General features: G+C 46.7%; 2 protein-coding genes across 2 annotated transcripts; one reads left to right on the plus strand and one right to left on the minus strand.

Annotated features, from left to right (window-relative positions):
* Nucleotides 1-647: 647 nt before the first annotated feature.
* Nucleotides 648-13477, minus strand: cbarpb (CACN subunit beta associated regulatory protein b). Its single transcript, XM_062555311.1, has 10 exons — nucleotides 13417-13477; nucleotides 11269-11344; nucleotides 9709-9854; nucleotides 8645-8706; nucleotides 8123-8285; nucleotides 6446-6617; nucleotides 5938-6105; nucleotides 5101-5329; nucleotides 2969-3176; nucleotides 648-2166 (listed from the first exon to the last, which is right to left on the minus strand). The coding sequence occupies exons 2-10, from the start codon at nucleotides 11314-11316 to the stop codon at nucleotides 648-650; spliced, it is 2715 nt and encodes a 904-aa protein (XP_062411295.1). The 5' UTR covers nucleotides 11317-11344; nucleotides 13417-13477.
* Nucleotides 13478-14170: 693 nt separating this feature from the next.
* On the plus strand, nucleotides 14171-19752 carry atp5f1d (ATP synthase F1 subunit delta). The gene is made up of 5 exons (XM_062556461.1): nucleotides 14171-14408; nucleotides 15208-15361; nucleotides 15946-16034; nucleotides 19200-19341; nucleotides 19611-19752. The coding sequence occupies exons 1-4, from the start codon at nucleotides 14292-14294 to the stop codon at nucleotides 19320-19322; spliced, it is 483 nt and encodes a 160-aa protein (XP_062412445.1). The 5' UTR covers nucleotides 14171-14291; the 3' UTR covers nucleotides 19323-19341; nucleotides 19611-19752.
* The last annotated feature ends 521 nt before the right edge of the window (nucleotides 19753-20273 follow it).

Genomic DNA, 20273 nt, shown 5'->3' on the forward strand with positions numbered 1-20273 from the left:
CATACTGGAGAACATTCTAGGTTCAGAACCAGAGAGAGAGAGAGAGAGAGAGAAATAGAGCAGGAGAGAGAGAGATACAACTTGAGAGAGAGAGAGAAAACAAGAGAGAAAGGCAGAGGAAGAGAGAGGTATTCACAGGGAGAAACATAACAAAGAAAGCACAGACTAGCTGGATGGGTTTGGTGAGTACATGGGGGCTTTGAGCCTACATACAGACACAAGGACATCTGGGTTGAAACCAGGGAGCTAGAGAAAAAGCAGAGCAGAGCGCAACACAATTCCTGGCAACATCTTATCGCACGTCTAACATGGAGGAGGACTTAGAGTGAACCATATCAGTGACATGCTTTGTTCAATATTTGTTCATTTCATGGCAGTTAAGTTAAACTAAAGCTACAAACAGAGCAGATGAGAAATTCGAACGGTATCCACGGCAAAAGGTGCCATCTTCTTGCACCCCAGCAATATACAAAATGGCCAGACTATCGTATGTCTGTTCTATTCTTTTCTATTTCTTTGGTGGTGGAAACCAAGGATGCGACCGGATTGAATGAGTGCGTCATGATGCGTGTGTGTGTGTGTGTGTGTGTGTGTGTGAGAGCAGATGCGGTGTGACGTGTGTGAGGGTGTGTGTGACTGGAGCCATGCTACACTGGGCTGTGGTCGGGGGAGGCGTGCGTAGCGGCCACCACACACTCCGAGGTGTCCCTGGTCCGGCGGAGACCGGTGTAGAGGCGCTCCTCCAGGTTGACCGTCAGCTTGTCGGTCAGCTCGGCCGTGACGGTCTGCGGGCCGTAGCCCGTCTCCGGCGGCTGCGACGACGTCAGCGACAACGGCGGCGGCGAGCAGCGTTCGTCCGGCGGTTGTTCGGGCGGTAGTCCGGCCTGTCGGCTCTGCTCGGTCGCAGCGGCAGCGCACTCGAAAGACGCGGGAATCTCGGAGCGCGTCGTCGTCGTTTCCTCGCCCTTGTCCCTCGCGCTGCTGCCGCTCGGGCCGACTTCCCTCCGGTCGTCCCGTTCCTCCCGGACGTCCGCCGGCCACTCCGCGTCCGGCTTCTGCGTGTCCGACGTGCCGGGGCTCCCCTCGCCGACCTCCTCGTCCGGGGTGCTGACGATGCGCGGGAGCGTGCTGTGGTAGCCGCTCTCCATCGGGGAGCTGACGCTCTCGCCGCGCCTCAGCGGGGTCCGGTAGCGGTCGAACGAGCTGGCCAAGCGCTGCCCGGGGTCGCTGTACTGCTTGGAGCGCTGCCACTGCTTGCGCAGGTGGGCGCAGGTGCGGTGCTTCGAGCGCTGCGGCGACTCCTGCTGGTCGAACTGCGGGTCGTGCCGCAGGAACTCGTGGAAGAGGGCGTCGGTCTTCTCGTCGATGCTGTAGTCGCGGCGATGCAGGAAAGGGTGCGACGCCGACGATGACGATGACGTCGATGGCGGCGGCTGCTGCTGCTGCTGCGACTGCTGTTGCGTGTCGCGCGGCGTGAACATCTGGCCGTACGGCGACCACGCCATGGCGCCGCTGGGCTCCTCCTCCAGCTGCTCGTCGAGGACGCGCGACTCCAGGCTCTCGCAGACGGTGGCGCGGTGGGGCGAGCTGGTGAAGAAGCGGCGGCGCTCGAGCGCCGAGCCGTCCTGGCTGGCGCCGCTGGGTCCGCCGGCGAACAGCCGGAGCTCCTCGGGGACGCGGACCGGAGCCTCGATGGACGCGTAGCCGCTGTCCATCTGCAGCAGCTTCCGGTTGCCGGACTCGCCGTCGCTCCCTTTCTCCGAGTCCACGCTGTCCTGCTTCCCCCTCGACCTCGGCTCAACCTCGTCCGCGGGCGACGGCGATAACACCTCCGCGTCCGCGTCCTCCTCGATCTCGTCCCCGATGTCCTGCGAGGGGTAGCTGCGCAGCGGCCCTTTCTCCGGCCTGGCGCCCAGCGAGCACACGCTGTCCAGGTCGCCGCTGCGCACCGAGTCCTTGTCGTTGTTGCTGCTCTGGTCGGACGACGCGTACTGCTCCAGGGACGCGCGCAGCGTCCAGATGTCGCGGTACAGCGCCTGGTGCTCGGAGCTCTCCCGACGGCAGCCCGGCCCGGCCGCGGCCTCGTCCGGCAGCTCGGAGAAGGACGCGCCGAGCAGGCTGCAGCCTGAGCTACAGCTGGGCTCCACCACCACCTCCACCTCTAACCTGCAGGAAAGGAGGGGTGGGGGTGGGGGTGGGGGGGGGGTTCAAGTTAGAACATGCACGTCATACCAATTAGGGCTCCAGCACATCGACATGGCACACCATGACTGTGACCGTGACCACGACTACTCCATTATGACATGTTAATTAGCATGGGGTTAGCATTATGCACCTCATCACACGCCCCCAACCAATGGCTCGCGCCACCAGATGCTGTTATGCAAAACACTGACTGCGAAGGGCATGACTTGCACTTTGACATTTAGAGAGAGAGAGAGAGAGAGAGCAGAGAGAGCAGAGAGAGAGAGAGAGAGAAAGAGAGAGAGAGAGAGAGAGAGAGAGAGAGAGAGAGAGAGTGAGAGAGAGAGAGAGAGTGCGAGAATGATTGCTGGTGGTGAGGGTCGATGACTTAATGTTAAAGCTGCACTGGTCAGTTTGAGCTAATGCTGATACCTAATGGCTTGTGACTGACTGACAGGCCACTCATACAGTAGAAGGTGTTTAAACAAGTCTGCTCTGTAAGAGGTCCACCCCTTGAGACCACTCTCAACGTTCATGATCGGCTCCGTCTCCTTACAGACAGACACCTCCTGTGAGACGGAACAGGGCTATAAAATGCCAACCTGGGGCACCTTGGGTGAAATGGATCTCTGATGTCAGGCCAATGTGGCGGCAGCAGCAGAACTCAACAGAACAGAACAGAACGGAACAGAACAGAACAGAACAGCACAGCAGCAGCGTTGGGTGTCGGAGGCCATGCGGCGTGTGCAGGCGAGGGAATGGATGGCGAGGGAATTAAAGATACCTGCCGAGGGAAGGTGGTGGCGTGGAGGGGGGCGAGAGGATGCGGGGGGTGACGGGGCGGTGGTGCTGTTGGGGGTGGCGGGGGTACACGATGTCCTTGGTGCCGGCGATGTACTGGATGAGGTCCATGTGGTGCGCGTCGTGCTCCTCCTGGTCCATGCTCTCGCTGGCCGCGCGCTGACGCTGGAACTGCCTCCTCTTAGGAGAACCTGGGCACACAACACGCACACGGCCCTATTAGTCAGTTATAAAGGTAGCTGTTCTACTGTATCTCAGCATATACTGTATGTAGAAACCCTATGAATCAACTCTATGTTCTGTGTCGTGTGCCCTGTCTTGGATGTGACTTATTTCACTATTCTTGTTTTATTTAATGATGACTAACGTAATTTCCCGACTATTAGCCGCGGCTCATACATTGATTTGGCTAAATTTCTTCAGCTATGAGGCTAATACACGGGGACAGTTAATATAGTATCAATATGGTTTTGTTTCAAACTTACTGGCATAAAACACTGTCCAGCGGCTTATACACAATGCGGCTTATATGCGGGAAATTACTGTATTGGTCACATGTTTTTTTTTTTTGTATTACTTTGCATTATTTTTTGTGTCTTTTTAGTCTCACAGTCCCTGCCTCATCTATGGCTGAAATCAATGATATATTATTTACAGTATCTACTGTATTGGTTGTTGCTATGAGTAGCATTGCTACAAGCTACAGCGCATGGATCGCCTCTTATGCACAGCCTGTTGCCAATGCCCCATAAAGCGAACACTAATTCAAGAGTGAAAGAGTGGCCCTTTTTTGCAATTGGTTTATCTCCTAGCGTCACATCGGCATGTTTAGAAAGGGCACTGGGAAAGGTCAAGAGGTTTAAGAAACCTCATCATTGTCAGATTTATTTTTCCCCCTCAGTTGCCCATTGACAGCTCCCAAGGACACTGCTAATGTCTCCTTCTTTCTCTTTTTTTCTCTCTCTTTCTCTCTGCCTTTCTCTATCCATCTCTCTCTCTATCTATCCTCTGAGAAAAGGCCACTGCTATCCTTCTAAGGAGTCCACAGCAGCACCCTTTTCCAAAGAAATGCCATGAATGGTTGCAGGCAAGCCAAGGCTTCCTTGAGGTGATTGTTGTGTCGTGCCCAGCATGCTCTCTCTGAGTCAGTGTTTTGAGAGTGAGAGAGCAAGAGAGAGAGAGAGAGAGAGAGAGAGAAATAGAGAGAGAAATTGAATTGAACTGACAGAAAGAGAGAGAGAAAGAGGGGGAGAGAAATAGGGAGAGAGAGACAGAGGGAGTCAAAGAGAAAGATAGAGCGAATGAGAGTGAGAGAAAGAGAGAGTAGTCCATGGGGAGATGCCAGGAAGCTGCGTTGAACCCCAGAAAGCCCGGCAGAGGAAGAGCCCGACGTCACCCAGCCATCTGTCATCCAGAGAAGCCTTGGCTGACCAACACGGCCACTCCCTCTTGGCCACCGGACAAGCACTCCTCAAGCTCAGTGTCCACAGCGAAACAACTTCCTTTCAAATGGTGAATCATCATATCAAACTGAAAAAATAATTAAGCTCGGAAATTATTTTAATCAGGTTTTTTTTGTTGGCCAAAGTACACGGCTTATGTCGGAAAGACACCACCGCAGACAAATAAACGTCTTTATGTCTTTTCCTTTTCCGTTAATTAATCTAGCTCATTGTTCCGTGTCCTGCTGAAGCTCCATATCTGAGAGGAAGAGCCAGGGGACAAGAGAAGAGACAGCTCTGAGAACCAGGGGGTTTGGGGTGGGGGTGATGGAGGGTTGGGGTGGTGTTGGGGGGGGGGTCATGTATTGGCTGTTATGACGAGTACCCCTTCCTCACCTCTGAGGTGCGTTCAAATTCGCAAACATAGGAAAACTTTTGCATACGTTTGCAAACAGTTTTCTGTTTTTCGGTGAACGTTTGCGAACAATCGCAAACAGTCTAAAGAGGTAGTTCTCCGTGAAAATACAGTGGAACTGGATGTGATTCCAATGAAGGCAACAATGCAATCACCGCTAGAAAGGAATGTTAGCACCGAATCGTTCAAATGGAGCTGTTCAAAGAAAGACATGTTCACCACAAACGTTCGCCACTGTTTTGCCAAATTTGAACGCACCTCTGGTGTCCAGACTGGATGCCCGCTGGGTGCTGTCCAGCTTCCACTTCTTGATCTTGAAGTAGGGGCTGGCACCCTCCAGGCTGGCGTGACGCCTCAGCTTGGTGAAGAACTGCAGCACGGGGCCCTGGGCAGGGTTGGCCGACGACGTGCCCGCGGACGACGTCCCCGCCTCACCCAGACTCCTGGGGCTGCCTCCGTTCCGCGAGCTGGACCCCATCACCTCGATCTGAGCATGTGGAGAAAAATCAAGAGTTGAGTATAATCTGAGCATGGAAAACAAAGAGGGCACAGAAAGTCACGCGTGGTGGATAAATATGGAGGAGAGCACCTTGTCCTCTGTGTCTAAGTCAGACACACTTGAGGGTTAAATGGCAAGTGCCTGAATGCTGAATGTCACACAACAGACACACATACATACACACACACACACACACACGTACACACACACACACTTCACAGTTCATTTTCTCTTGTCGCTGGAGTGATTGCTCACTTGAGCGTGGTCTCATCAACTATGACTCACATTCCTATTTTCTAGCTCTCTAACCTTCAATCATCATTCTTACACAAGGGTGTCCCGCCCCCCCCCCCCACCAACACACACACACACACACACACACACACACACACACACACACACACACACACACATGCGCACACACACACATGCGCACACACACACATGCGCACACACACACACACACACACACACACACACACACACACACACCCACACACACACCCACACACATAGACACACATATAGACACAGACATACACACAAGTATGCACACACACACACACACACACACACACATAAACACAGCGCCTCACCACGGAGGGTCTTGGGCTGAGCTTGGGGCTCGGGGCAGCAGGGGGGACGCTGATGGTGAAGCTGGTGTCTACGGTGGAGTTGAGGGCGTCCCCAGGGAGGGCCGAGCTGGGGCTGACGTGCAGGCTGGTTAGCGCCGTCTGGGGCAAAGGGGAGCGCACCAAGGGCTGCTAGGGGAACGGTCAAGCAGAGAGAGAGAGAGAGAGAGAGAGAGAGAGAGAGAGAGTTAAGGTAAGGGGGCAGTTAAGGTAACGAAAGAGGTCAATGCTCGTGACAGGATGTCAATATGGTGACGAGAAGGAGAACAGATATTAGGAGCTCAGCTGGGTGAGGCTCCCCGACGTCTCAATCAATAGCCTCTGTGCATCAAAGTGTCAGAGTCGAGTAGCGCGTTCGCTTGCCCTCGTTTGCCTGATTCGTTTTCTCAGCGTGCTGGCCAAGTGCTGGGCGTCACGGCAACTCATAGTAGCCTCTCTCGTTCTATTTTCTGCGCTCTTGTCCCGCTCTCACCTGGAAGATGGAGAGGCTGGACTTGGAGGCGGGCCGCGTCGTCATGGCGATGCTGTTCTCCGATGACTCACACTCGTGGATGGTGACTATCTTGAGCGCGGGCGGCGGAATGTGGAGGTGTGTGAGCCGGGCGTTCTTCAGGTGGTGGAAGTCCCCCTCGGTGAGAGTGTACCTGGGCGCGCACATGGAGAGGTCAGTGAGTGCGGACACCACGAATGCCCATCGGAGGGGACTCAACGTACTCGGACACTGGTCAGACAAATTGTCCCCTTAGAATTATACGATTCTATCTGACATTTTTGTCAAAATTTAGTTACTGACATATTCTCATTCTGTGACACCTAAAGAAGGTGAGGTGAGGTGAGGTGTTTCTTGTACTTGTATGCATTTCTGGACATTATACCTAAAGAGGCTTGTTCCGCCTATATAACTCTATGGAATTATAAAACGTTGAAGCTCAGCAGAATTACTCAGAACGTAGCTAGAACCTTATAATTCTAAGGGGACAAAATGCCGACCCACGTCCAACCAGCACCAACATTTGGGACAGTGTGTGCCGCCAGTCTGTGTTTGCTGGTTTTGGTAACAAATGTCTTGTCAGTTACTGTTTGGGAAGTGGGGGAAATGGCAGTTGGTTTTCTGAACAATCTATAGACTTCAAGCAGCAGCAGCAAACTTTGGTCCACATTTGGGACACTGATTGGGCATTGTCTGAGCAGTGTACCAGGCTAGCACCTTTAGATCTCACACCATTGACCATTTCAGCAGGATAGCCCTATGGATGAGTCATCGTGAACCTTTTCTTTGTCATTCACTATTCAAGTCATGCAGATACACTGACATCCAGGTCAATTGATTCCTTTGAAATAACAATTTAAAAATAACAGGCTAAAACATTTCCGGGCAATACATTAGACATTTCCGGACCAACACATTGATCCCTTTGACAAAACAACAGACTAAAACATTATTTTCGACCCACACACCCTCTCCTTATTACCTAATCAATTTCTGGAGTTTATGTTTTTTCCTGACAGCAACATCCTCCTTCTTTTCATAAACTGTCTAAAGTCAGGAACAGGGAGCAGTGTTTCTGAGACTCTGTGTGCAGACGGGTGAATTAATGAGGGCACAGTGCAGCAAGGGACTCAGAGAGGGCAAGCGAGGGAAGTCTGTGTGTGTGTGTGTGTGTGTGTGTGTGTGTGTGTGTGTGTGTGTGTGTGTGTGTGTGTGTGTGTGTGTGTGTGTGTGTGCATACTTGTGTGCATGTCTGTGTCTATATGTGTGTCTATGTGTGTGTCTATGTGTGTGGGTGTGTGTGTGTGTGTGTGTGTTTTTGTCTCTGTATGTCTGCATGTGTGTGTGTGTGTGTGTGTGTGTGTGTGTGTGTGTCTCTGTATGTCTGTATGTGTGTGTGTGTGTGTGTGTGTGTGTGTGTGTGTGTGTGTCTCTCTGTATGTCTGTATGTGTGTGTGTGTGTGTGTGTGTGTATGTTCGTGTCTCTGTATGTCTGTATGTGTGTGTGTGTGTGTGTGTGTGTGTTTGTGTCTCTGTATGTCTGTATGTGTGTGTGTGTGTGTGTGTTTTTGTCTCTGTATGTCTGCATGTGTGTGTGTGTGTGTGTGTGTGTGTGTGTGTGTGTGTGTGTGTGTGTGTGTGTGTGCGTGGGCGTCTGACCGGCGGCCCTTCTCCTGTGCCTTCTTGCCGTGGTCGAAGAGCGCCGCCTCGTTGAAGGAGACCCGGCGGCCCGTGGTGCCGGTGGACAGAAAGCGCTCCGTCTCCATGTCATGCGAGCTGGCGGCTGACAGGCAGTCCGACTCATCCACCCGGATGGTGATCTCTGTAGGGGGGTGGGTGGGAGGACATTGGGTGGTTTGGAGGGGTGAGAGGAGGATGTTATTTTAAAAATCGATGCAAAATAGCTGAGGTTTTTATGAAAGTGCCTATTGCAATGTGCCAGAATGCATTGTTCCGCTTCATTTTGGCGGGGGAACACACAAGTGCAAGGCTCTCTACGTGCACACAAAGCACCAGGGACATTTGTCTCTTTACACAGCTGCTGTCAATCTCACACAGATCTGTCAGATAACTTTTAAAGGGAGCCTTTCTCAGACACTCCACAGATTTAATGTCATATGAACACCAAGACACTGCCAACGACAACTATGAAGAAGATATTAAAGGTTGTGCCATGATTACCGTGTACAGGCTGAGATTCCTCAAGATAAGAGGTTTTGGTCTTGTCTGGATCATCACTGGCCCTAAAACACAGAGGAAGGTGAATCTAAGGTCAAGATCTCCGGTGTCGAAACGGCAATGTGCAAACTGTATACAACGTGTTCTGAACGCTGTCCAAAAACAGCTGAAACTATCTAGTTCAAATAGCACAGCTAAATGCTAATGGTCACTGCTACAGTGCTGTTTCCTCTGATAGCTTTCACTTCCTCCCTGACCAGATCTCTGGGTCAGAGGGGAACAGGTTGTGATGAAGTTTCCAAGCTGCATCTCCAACCCCTAACCCCCCCAAACACACACCCACACACACACACACACACACAATCCCCATACACACACACACACACACACACACACACACACACACCCTCCCCCTGCACTGTTTTCAGCTAGAGCTTATGCTGCAGCAGGAAGAAGAGATTAATCAACACCGATGGCTGCAATGAAATCTCATTACACTCATCATTTGTCCGTGTCTGCTCGGCTCTCCCCCAGCCAGACATCAACCAGCCTGCGCCACACTGCTCAGAGGCAGAGGAGGGAGACTAATGTTACAGCGGCCCACAGCGCCAAATTGAGCCAGAGAGAGGGAGAAAGAGAGAGAGAGAGAGGTAAAGAAAGCATTGAGAGAGAGGAGAGGAGAGGGAGAGAGAGAGAGAGAGAGAGAGAGAGAAGAGAGAGGGAGAGTTCACTTCAGAAAATGGTGAGATCAATGTGAGTTTTCCCTATAAAAACACCCTCTAGGTCTCCAAAGAGGTTTTCTCTCTCAACGTGGGTAGAATAGCAATCATTGATTTTGTTATAATGTTTGTCCTGCATGAGTGAAATCATAGCACTATCATTACCCCCCCCCACACACACACACACACACACACCACCCCCCAAAAAAACAAACAAACAAACATCATTTGTCATGGGGCACAGTGGTGACTCACTTCAGGCTTTCAGGCAAAGGTGTGCATACGTCCATTCATATTCTCCACACGACACCAAATAAGGGGAGAGTGGGAGTGTGCATTTGATCTCACCGTGCATGGCGTCGGTCTTCATCACAGCAGTGGCGACAGACGATCAATAGCACGGACAACAGGACCAACGTCCCCCCAAAGAAGATGGAGAGGAGGACCAACAGGAGGACGTAGCCATCCTGTTTCCCCGTCTCCAGTGGAAAGTCCTGCACAAAACAATTCTGAGGTCAGGGGTAGATAAATGGCTTCAGGACTTAATGGCAACCAGATTCATCCTGACTCTGGACAGACACTGGGCCACATCAGGGCCTAATCCGTGCCAAACCCTAGTGCTGTCTGTCGTTTGCCCTCATTTTCCTGATTAGCCTGGAAAAGGAATTGCTAAACGGGGATCACAACATTGTCAATCTCCCCTCACCTCAAAAGCCGGGTGTAATAACAAGTTATCGAGGGAATGAATCTGTCTGTGAAATGACAGACATCCCGAATAAAACATGTTCACCTATTCTTAAAAGGAGCACATTTGAGCATCATGGCTTGAATATGGTGTTGCTAAGACATCTGTGCCACCTGACTGATTGGGGTCAGGGGAGGCCCTTGTGTCTGTGGACTGAGCTTGCTGAGGGGCCTTGGGGAGAAAGAGCGCAGGTGTGCTCTTTGTTCTAGAGTTGAGACATTAAGTGGTGTATTCAGAGATCCAAAGAGTTGCAGGGCTTGGGGCAGAGGCGGAGATGTGCGCTCCTGACACAAGGATAAAGAGAAAGAGAGAGAGAGAGAGAGAGAGAGAGAGAGAGAGAGAGGGAGAAGGGAAGAAAGGTTTCTCCCTAATAGACTTCAAAGACTTGGGAGAGCCTCTCCAGGCTGTGGCACTTGATTACATGTTCACTATGCACCTCATGAATGTATAAATGTAAAGACTATAGTATGTGTATGTGAAACAAAAAAGACAAACGAAAGAAAATATTTCTGTAAGATAATGTGCTGAAACAGAACTGAGAATTTCCCTTGGCATTTCCTGCTTTGGTTACTTGAACTGCATTGGTTATTTGACTAAGCATATCTGTAGGCAATAGTGTAGATTCCATGCCGATAGCTAGCAAACCCATGAATGTGTCTGAGAAGTTTACACGGTTTCAAAACCTGTTGAATTATCAATAAAACAAATGTCCATATCAATAACACTTGTAAATCAATAAATTGCCCACTCTTTAGTTAGTCATACCTTCACCAAAAGAAACATTAGAAAATAGCTACATTTGTAACATTTGATATTCACGTTTTAAAAAGTCTGTCTTCAAACAAAACTGCAGCACATTTCCCTTCTGCAAGGACCACATGATCAGATGAAAAGAACTTGGCAAAGATGCTGAAAAACAGGACCTGAGAGTTTCAGAATGACCATGACCACAATATGTGATTAAAACCACGTCTCTATTTCCGTTCCTTCAGCTGATGATGCCTGCAACAAAGTTTCCTCAAAGGTACACGAGCTTCGGATGAAATCACGGATTTAATTACTGGAAACACAGAGCAGGATGTCCTCTATTAGCGCGGGTCGTCTTTGAATGAAGTTAGATCCGCTGGCAGAACAGGAAGGATGAGAGCTGTGTGTGTACTTACTGTGGGGTTTTCAGTTAGGTTTTTCCAGACGGTAGACTCATTGCTCATGGTCCACGGCGAGCGATGTCCTCTCCCCCTGAGGAAATGATCACAGGAAGTCGTGCAGTCCGTATGGCACTATAGCAATTTTGATTCCAGTTAACTATCTCTCTCTCTCTCTCTCTTCTCTCTCTCTCTCTCTCTCTCTCTCTCTCTCTCTCTCTTATCACTTTCTCTCTCTCTCTATCTCTTTCTCTTTCTCTCCCTAGGGGTTTAAAGATATCTGTGGTCTGACAGTGTCATGTTTGCTTAAAAACATGTCTTTTTTTCCACTAGAAAGGACAACATGAAAAGTGTCGATTCTGTTACCAAACTAATTAAAAAAGTTAGTGTGTTACATGCAATCCTGCATCATTTCCCTCCTTGATAAATGTATTGTGGACATCCTACAGTACAGCTTGCGGTGAAAGAAAAACATCACTCAGAAGAGATCAGTCCTTTCAGAATCTGGAGGTGAGAGAACATAAGGTGCCAGACAGTCACTCACGCTTCCATAAATCACAAATCACAAGTCATCAAATATCTGAACTCGCTCACTCTCCCTCCATCTCCCCTCTTCTGTCTGTCCCCGAGTGCAGAATATCACACTGCGATTCCATTATAAAGTGACGACTGCACCTTTAGCAGCAGCTGAGGCCCAGCGGTATGTGGTCCGTCTGCTAGATAATAGCCATTAATGCTGCAGCTTCTTCCCACACTGTGCAAACACTCACCTCCTCAGCGGTTCCCCATCAAACAGCGAGTAAAAGGCAAAATACAGAATGAGCTCTCCACTAGCAGTGTCACTTCACTCTGCTCTCTTTCCACCTCTCTCTCTCTCTCTCTCTCTCTCTCTCTCTCTCTATCTCTGTCTCCCTCTCTGTGTTTCTCAGTGGAAGCCTAGCTGTGCTCGGTGTGTCTCCCATGCGATAAGCCTGCTCAGCCTTGGCTCTCTCTGCATTCTAAGCTTGCCTTTGCCCACCCACCTGGTTCCCTGGCTTCCTAATGGCTGCGGTGTCTGCAGAGCAAATGCTTAGAGTGTCACACACAGCAAGTTCACTACTAACAAGCTTCACATAATGGCAATTAGATCCTAAACAAGGTTCACATTTTAAAAGAGAAAATAACTTACTACAGATTGATCAACACACAAACAACTAAATAACAAGGAAATGTTATGGTAAGAAATTGATTTTTAATTAGGCTATTATTATTATTACAATTATAATAAAGCACTATTACATCACTCCCTTAAAAAAAGGCTAGGTGACAGGGTCGGAATTACAATTATCGATTTTAATTGACCATATAGTATAGCTCAGATATTAAAGCATTAGAGTGCCATGGTTTACATTTGCCTGTGAAATCTCTCTGTCAGGCCATCTTTGTTGCTGTGATTGCATTACAATTATTACCAACAGCATGACCCAAAAGGAACCCCCCTATTTTGTCCTTACCGGCCGCTACTGTATATGGAATACTATCCTACTGTACATCACATAATGACCATCTTCTCTTCACTAGGGCTCCCGATGGTTGGACCAGATCACAATGCATATAGCCTAGTTAGGCTATATTCATCGATTACACCCTCTGAATAATGTAACAAGATATCTTTGCATACCATGAATAGGCCTACTTCATTAAATATAAGTAGGCTATGTGTAAATTATATTTAACGTGCATACGAAGACATGCATAAAATGTGCAGAAATACATAATGCATTACATTTGATATGGAAGGGGGTGAAGGAGGGACACGTTTAATCGCTGATTTCCTGTCGATGACGGAAATTACTTGCTAATATTACACTGAAGAATGTGTCAAAGACATGAAATGAGATTTGAGCTCTTCGTGCAGACTAGCCTGCCTTGAATTCGATGATTCCCCATCTAAAGCTTGAGTCTATACAGCTGTTGCTAGCAGTGCATGCAACACCTACTTAGCTTCGGAAATTCCCTTTATTCTTAGACATGATTGCTAAGTAGCCTAGGCTAAAGAAAGACACATTGAATTCCTTGCACTAACCCATGCAATACTAAATCAAATACAATTGTAAGGTCATTATCGATAGACTGTTGTCGCCAATGTAAACCTCAGTTTAGAATATCAAAAGAAAGGTAACTCACCTAATTATAATTCATGTGGACGTAGTAATGTAGCCAAAAGCCAATAGCACCAAACCTTCGCCGAACACCTTAATTTTGATTTAAAAGCTAAAACTATTTATGAATGAAACCCTGAGGTTTTAGACACACCCACCTTCTCGACACCCAGTCAGAAAATGACTACGTGACGTAAGCTGGAAGATGAGGAGGTACCCTGCAAGAGGATGCGCGAAAGGATTGGCCCCCATGTCTACATGGTTTTTGATTAAACTGTGGGGTATACCCCGAACTGATTTAGATTCAGAGCGTTCATTCCATAGAGAGGCCTGTGACGATGTTTGTCATAGCTTCGTTGACACATTGCTCAAAGCAAACCACTGCTGTCAGAATGTCATAGAAAGAATTTTCAAACCTCTCCATATCCTCCAGTCTCTCTGGAGAATATGTTGAAATTAGTTCTGTAGCCTAGTCTTCCTTGCTGTATTAATTAAATTCAAGCTGTTAGGTCGCCATCTGCTGGTAGAAGCAAGCATTCCATAATGCATTATGTACAAATTATTATAGTAAGCTAGGTAGGTCATGTTTTCGTTCAATCAACGATGGCCTTTCGATGTGAAGTCACGACTAATTTCTTACGAAAACATAGACAGGCTGTAGGCCGCCTTTCGCTTATAAATGCATTTAATTTCATGGGGTGGGTTGGGGGCAACGATGCAGAACTCAGCAAACTTCATTTCCCATAATGCTGTTACACTCGATATGGCCTTATGGGTAACCGTACAGTGCCCTTGTATGAAGCGCAGACGCTGACTGGGATCACGCTTGCATTTGGGGAGAACCTTGGCCTCTCTCTCGGTTGAGTTTATATCAGAACTACCTAAAATTTAGGTGAAATCATGGCAGCAAGGTTTTTGTTCCGTCGTGCAGTCCCTGCTTTGAGACAAGTACGTTGCTATGCTGATGCACCCGGCGGTGCACCGCAGATGTCCTTCACATTTGCCTCGCCGAACCAGGTAAAGTTAGCCCATGTTGGCTTCGAGACTGGTAGCCCTGAGAGTTTGGCCTTCCTTGTGATCGTATTTTAATGTTCGAACATACGTAGTCAGACGAGAAGGAGCAGTGAAGTGTATGTAACGTGGGTATGTTGTAAATGTGTCAATTGTGTAACTCATTCTACTTTAAGATGTAAGCTTATGAAATTACGGAACGCCATGTTCCTGTGGTCAATTTCAGTTATGCTAAAGCTAGCTTAATGGAAGCTAATGTCAACCAGAGACAGATAGTCAGGCAGTGTCAAATCGACTGTAACGGTGCCGTCAACCAGTTGGCTAACCAATTAACAACTAAATTCTTTGCGCGAATATACTTTGCAATAGTCGTATAAATGTAGCTGCTAGTGTTCTTTTTTGATCGCCCCCAATCAATTGGATCTGACGTTATCTTCACTATGCTAGCCCAATCAACAACCAGTCAATGTAGCACTAGCTGGCTGGTTAGCCACGATTAGCCGACTTGCTAACATCCCCTGAATGGATAGCCTTTCACCTTGAGCTGTTTGAGCACTTTTGGCCCGAGTTGATAATGCTAAATAGATGTCAGCCGATGTTAAATAACAATGATTCTCATGTGCATCCTCAAAGCCATGTTAAGATTTTACTGACGTATTCACTAAAGTAACGTTAACGTTAGTCTTCCTAGCTGCTACAACTGAGAGTAATCCACAGTCGATGCAGAAGAGTTGTCCAGAAATAACAAATTAATTGATCATACTTTTATGATAATTATTATATTATTATTGTGTGTACTTTTTAGGTATTCTTCCAAAATGCCAGCGTGAAGCAGGTCGATGTACCAACACTGACAGGCGCTTTCGGCATCCTTCCAGCTCATGTTCCAACCCTGCAGGTTCTGAGGCCTGGAGTTGTCACCGTCTACAATGATGACGGTTCAGCCGCAAAGTACTTCGGTGAGATATCCTTCACATAGCTTTGATTCCAGCAGCTTCAATGTTCGTCTGAAACTTTGGTGTAGGTGTAGTCAATCAGCAACCCAATTTGTTAGCCTACATGTAGAGTAAAGAAACAGTGGTATGACAAACTGCAGCCTGTAAGTCTGTAATGTTTCTGATCATTTCATGTCACTATCATAGTATTTCGCCTAATTATAACTTATTGATAAATTGTTTTGTTAGTGCTGCTCATCAAAAAGGTAAACTCCGTCTGCAGAAGGTGTACTCTTTACTGGTCTTTATTCAGACATGTGTGAGCCAGTAGGTAACATCCTTGCACATATTTCATGTCCAAGCAACAGGTGCACCAGGAGACTGGATGTAATTTTTATTTTGACCTACAACCGAGGCCAAACATGTCAGCCCTTGAACCAGTAGCCCATTTCTCCACCACCTTCAGTATCTATTCAGATGGATTTTGTTTGTCAACTTGTGCCTTCTAAATCTTTGCACCAAAGGCAAACTCTTCCATCCGTGTAGCGCTTAGATCATGATGATTATGTTTAGTGTTTTTTTTTCTTCTCCCTTCCTTCCATGATTAGTGAGCAGTGGCTCGATCACAGTGAATGCAGACTCCTCTGTGCAGCTCCTTGCAGAAGAGGCTGTGACTCTGGACAGTCTCGATCTCCCCGTAAGTACATTTGTCATGCCTAACCTAGTACATTGACCTGCATTCTAGTGCAGTAGTCCAATTTGAAATAATCATTTTTAAGTACATTTGCCTGATACAAGGATTTTTGGTATCATTGCTTTGTCAATAGTAAAAGGTCACATTGGCATAAGTAACAATTAAGCTGATTGAATTTGAGTTCCTTTAGACAACAACAAAATGTGTGTGAGTGCCTGTGTCTGTAATTTGTGCATGTGCATGTCTGAGCTTTATAGGTTATTGTCCTATACATTTTAAATTGTGATTGCACAACTTCTGTCTTGTGACATTGACTAGGAAAAAGTCCATATTGAAGTATGGATGACCAGACAAATGATGGGATTAATTAGAAAGTGTGTGTATAGCCAATCAGATAATCAAATTCCTCAAATTGGAATTATTTCGAAAGAGTGTAATTTAGAACGTAATCTGTTTCCTTAAACGATTTTAAAAGAAGTCTGTGTTAGTAGGAGTAATTTAGTGATTCTGAAGAAGCCCTAAGATGGCATGCTTATTCTTCAGAACTCTTCAAGATTTGTTTAGTGTAGTATACATATATATAAAATATAATTTCCTTTAGCGGCAATGTGAGTTTACAGCACTGCATTCATCCAATGCATTCATTAGGATCCAAACAGAGATGAAGTTAGAAGCGATCAAACACCTCCATGTTTTCCCTATTAGAATACAGGTACACAAGTAGTCACACGACCAAGTATGGTGCGACAAAATAAAACGTGGTGCATTTCTAAGCAGGTAAGAGGGATAACTATATAGTGTTTGGCGCAGTAATATCCTCACTCTTGCACTTTCAGTTTCACTTTGGAGTGAGGCTATTACTGCGCAGAGTCTTAAGTGCTCCCAATATTATTCCGCCACACAATATAGTTATCCCTTTTACCTGCTTAGAAATGCACCACGTTTTATTTTGTCTCACCATACTTGGTCGGCTGTTACTAGTTCCAAATGAACGACGAGTTCGGCAAGTTAGTATGCAAGTGTATACGGCCAAAACAATGGAGCTACTTCATAGGTGTGCAAATAACAGTTCAGTTCAGACATTTATTGTCCCACAAGGGGAAATTTGGTTTGCATCAGTGGTTAAAAAGACAACACACATAAGACAAAGTACAAAACATAGAGCACAGTGTTCACAGACAACCAACCTCAGCACTAGACACTACATTAAGGTTATACCATAATAGATACCAGAGATGAGTATGATGAATGAGTGGCACTTAAGTGTCATGACTCATGAGTGATTTTGTGTTGGTTAAGTGTAGTAATTGCACTAGGGACAAAAGAAAACTTGTGTCTATTGCACCTTGCCCTTTGTAGCCTATACCTCTGTCCAGATGGGAGAAGAACAAATTCAAATTTGTTCATAACATACGGTTATTAGATGTACTAAAGCACGCATGACTATGAAAAATTCAACCAAGCAGTGGATTAACCATTAATAAACCATACTTTCTGTCTTATAGACAATATGCATGCATATTTTTCCCCCCATCTTGCTATAGTCAACAAAGGCTCATCCAGATGTCAACAGACACTTTCTAAAGTGGGAACACATTTTCACCTTGGCTTTCTTGAATAAGGGGAGTTCAGTGTATGGGCTCAACTTCCGTGAATGGCAAACATGGTTTCCCCCTTTCCTCAGACTTTGAAATTACCACTAAAAACAGGTGAATCTGAACAAAAGCAGTCGGTGATGCAAATACAGACTATGACACAAACCAATCGGTGTGAAGCACTTAATTGGTCACATTGTATGCTAGATAACCAGAAGGGGGTGCTAGATATCTGCTAAAATCTGCTGTTTTAATGGACTTGTAAAAAAGCATCTGAGCATGTTTTTGACAGACCAAAAGATGCACACCTTCTATGTTAATGACTGAGAACTTAAAAGAGGGTTTGTGGCAGGCACAGGGGGGAATAACATGGGGAACTCCAGGTTGGCCCCTCTAAGGAGGATGACCTTTTTCCCCCCTCTTCTTCCTCACACTGATAACAGCACTCGTGGGCTCCCACTGTTAATAAGGGTGGAAAGGTCAGTCACTGTTGAATTGGAAACAGAGGTGTCCAATCCCCACTGAGAGACCTTTAGCTCTCAGCAATGTTTGCCATTTATACTTTGTAATCGCCACTGTAACAAGTGTCTTTGGTGGGAGAAAGGCCATATTCATTTGTCTCAGGTCTTGGGGAGGGCCCCACTTCGTTATTCTCTTAAATCAGTGTTTTAATATAAGCCACTGATTAGATTTGGTATTTCAGGAGTGTGGTCATGAGAGAGACTGCCATGATCAAGCTAATGAAGGTTGTCCAGCTTTACTTTGTACAAGGGACAAGAAGACAGTGACCGACTCATGTCAGATTCTTATGACTTGTTTAGCTTAGACTGTAACAACAAGTGCCACAGAAATGGTGTGACTTGGAAGGAATTAAATTACAAAAAAACGTTCCCTGCTTGTGTGCAGACACACCTGAGTGTTGTATTCTAAAGCAGCAGTGTTGCGCTTTTTCCTTGTGACATAGACACGGTTAACATTAGGCTACTGCTTCAATGTGTAAATTCCTGTGTATGTTGTAGGTGTGTTCATAAAATTCCGACTCTGAGCGGAAACTTTTTAACCATGCGTTATATTATTATTGTCAATGTCGGATTTAATTTGCAAACACACCCATCTGACAGCCGAGTGTGACGGTGCAGGCTGCACGGCGTTGTTCACTTTGGCAACCAATCAGTCGTTTTATTTTGTTGATTATAGCATAGTCATAAAAATCAGATTCGAAAGCAGTTTGCGGGAGGGCGCACAGCTAAAATGTTAACGTGCCGCATCTGGCCCACGGGCTGCTCGTTGACTAGTCCTGGTCTAGAGTGTGGAGCGTGATCACAAAGCCCACTCACTCGAGTGGCAAAAGAAAACTTCTGCATTTCAGACTTATTTGTCAATTTGTGTAAAACCGGTGTGCTCATTCAAAATCCCTGTGCTATTTTTTGCCAGATCTCCTTATATGGGCAAAGATGGCAGCTTTTTTTTGTAGGGGAATTTCAGAGATTTATTTGAGTAGGTGTCGGCACACGCCACACCTGTCATTATGTCAAGGGTTGTTCCTTAGCCTGTTCCTTGGCTCGTCTTGCAGGCCGCTAAAGCTAACTTGGAGAAGGCCCAGGCTGACCTCGTCGGTGTCTCAGGCGAGGCTGCCCGCGCAGAGATCCAGATCGCCGTAGAGGCCAATGAGGCCATTGTCAAGGCCCTGGAGTGAAGCACTTACTCAGCCTGTGGTAAGGACTGCCAACAGTTGCCTGATTTTCACAGACCTGGGCCGGGTTTCCCAGATTCGTTAAGAACCTCTTAAGTGCTAAGAACTTCTTAGGAGCGTTCTTAGAATGTTCTTAGTGTTCTCCTAAGAAGTTCTTAGCACTTAAGAGCTTCTTAACGAATCTGGGAAACCCGGCCCTGGTCTGTTGGTTTGGTTTCAAAGGTGTCACCATTGAATTATGTATATATACTAATGAGATTTCTTCCCCCCCCCCCCCCTCTTCTTCTACAGGATGTATTGATGTTAAGATTAAAAAGAAAACCACCTGCTCCTCACTTGTTTTCCCAAGTCCTGTCCAGTCCGTAACGACAAGCCACCAGGCCTGTTATGTACAGTCAATGAATTTACCAATAAATTTATTTGGAAATATTCACTTCATTGTAATGTTTTATCTGCATGCTTCACCTTGCTAGCTGCACACTAGACATGCACAATTCCTGCAAGGCTTGTCATATTATGCTCACAGAATGCATATGCAACAATTTGTCACAAGAAGAACATACATTTGCCTGTTAGCCAGGTGGTGTGCCAGGGTACCATAAGCCACCCGGTTTTCATCTAGGTGCAGTATTTGACCACTCTTCAGTGCTTGGAGAAGAGTGAGTGAGCAAGATCCAAGAAGCAGAGTTTTTGATCTATGGTTCAACAGGTAGTTTTAATTAAAATGGGAGAATTCACATTAACAAACAATTAAATATGGGAATATTCAATCTAGAACTGTTACTTTAGTTGACCTTTGTCAATCTCACACCAAGTCAGACTTGAAAGTTGTCTGAACTTGCTATATGGTGCCGTTAACTTAAATTTTCTCTGCACTTAGCCGAAAACTGGTTAGAAATGATGAGCATTTGTATATGTAATACAACACTTTATAATTGAGAGTATAATCTTTTT

This window comes from Sardina pilchardus, chromosome 15 (assembly GCF_963854185.1).
Source record: "Sardina pilchardus chromosome 15, fSarPil1.1, whole genome shotgun sequence".
Lineage (NCBI taxonomy): Eukaryota > Metazoa > Chordata > Actinopteri > Clupeiformes > Clupeidae > Sardina > Sardina pilchardus.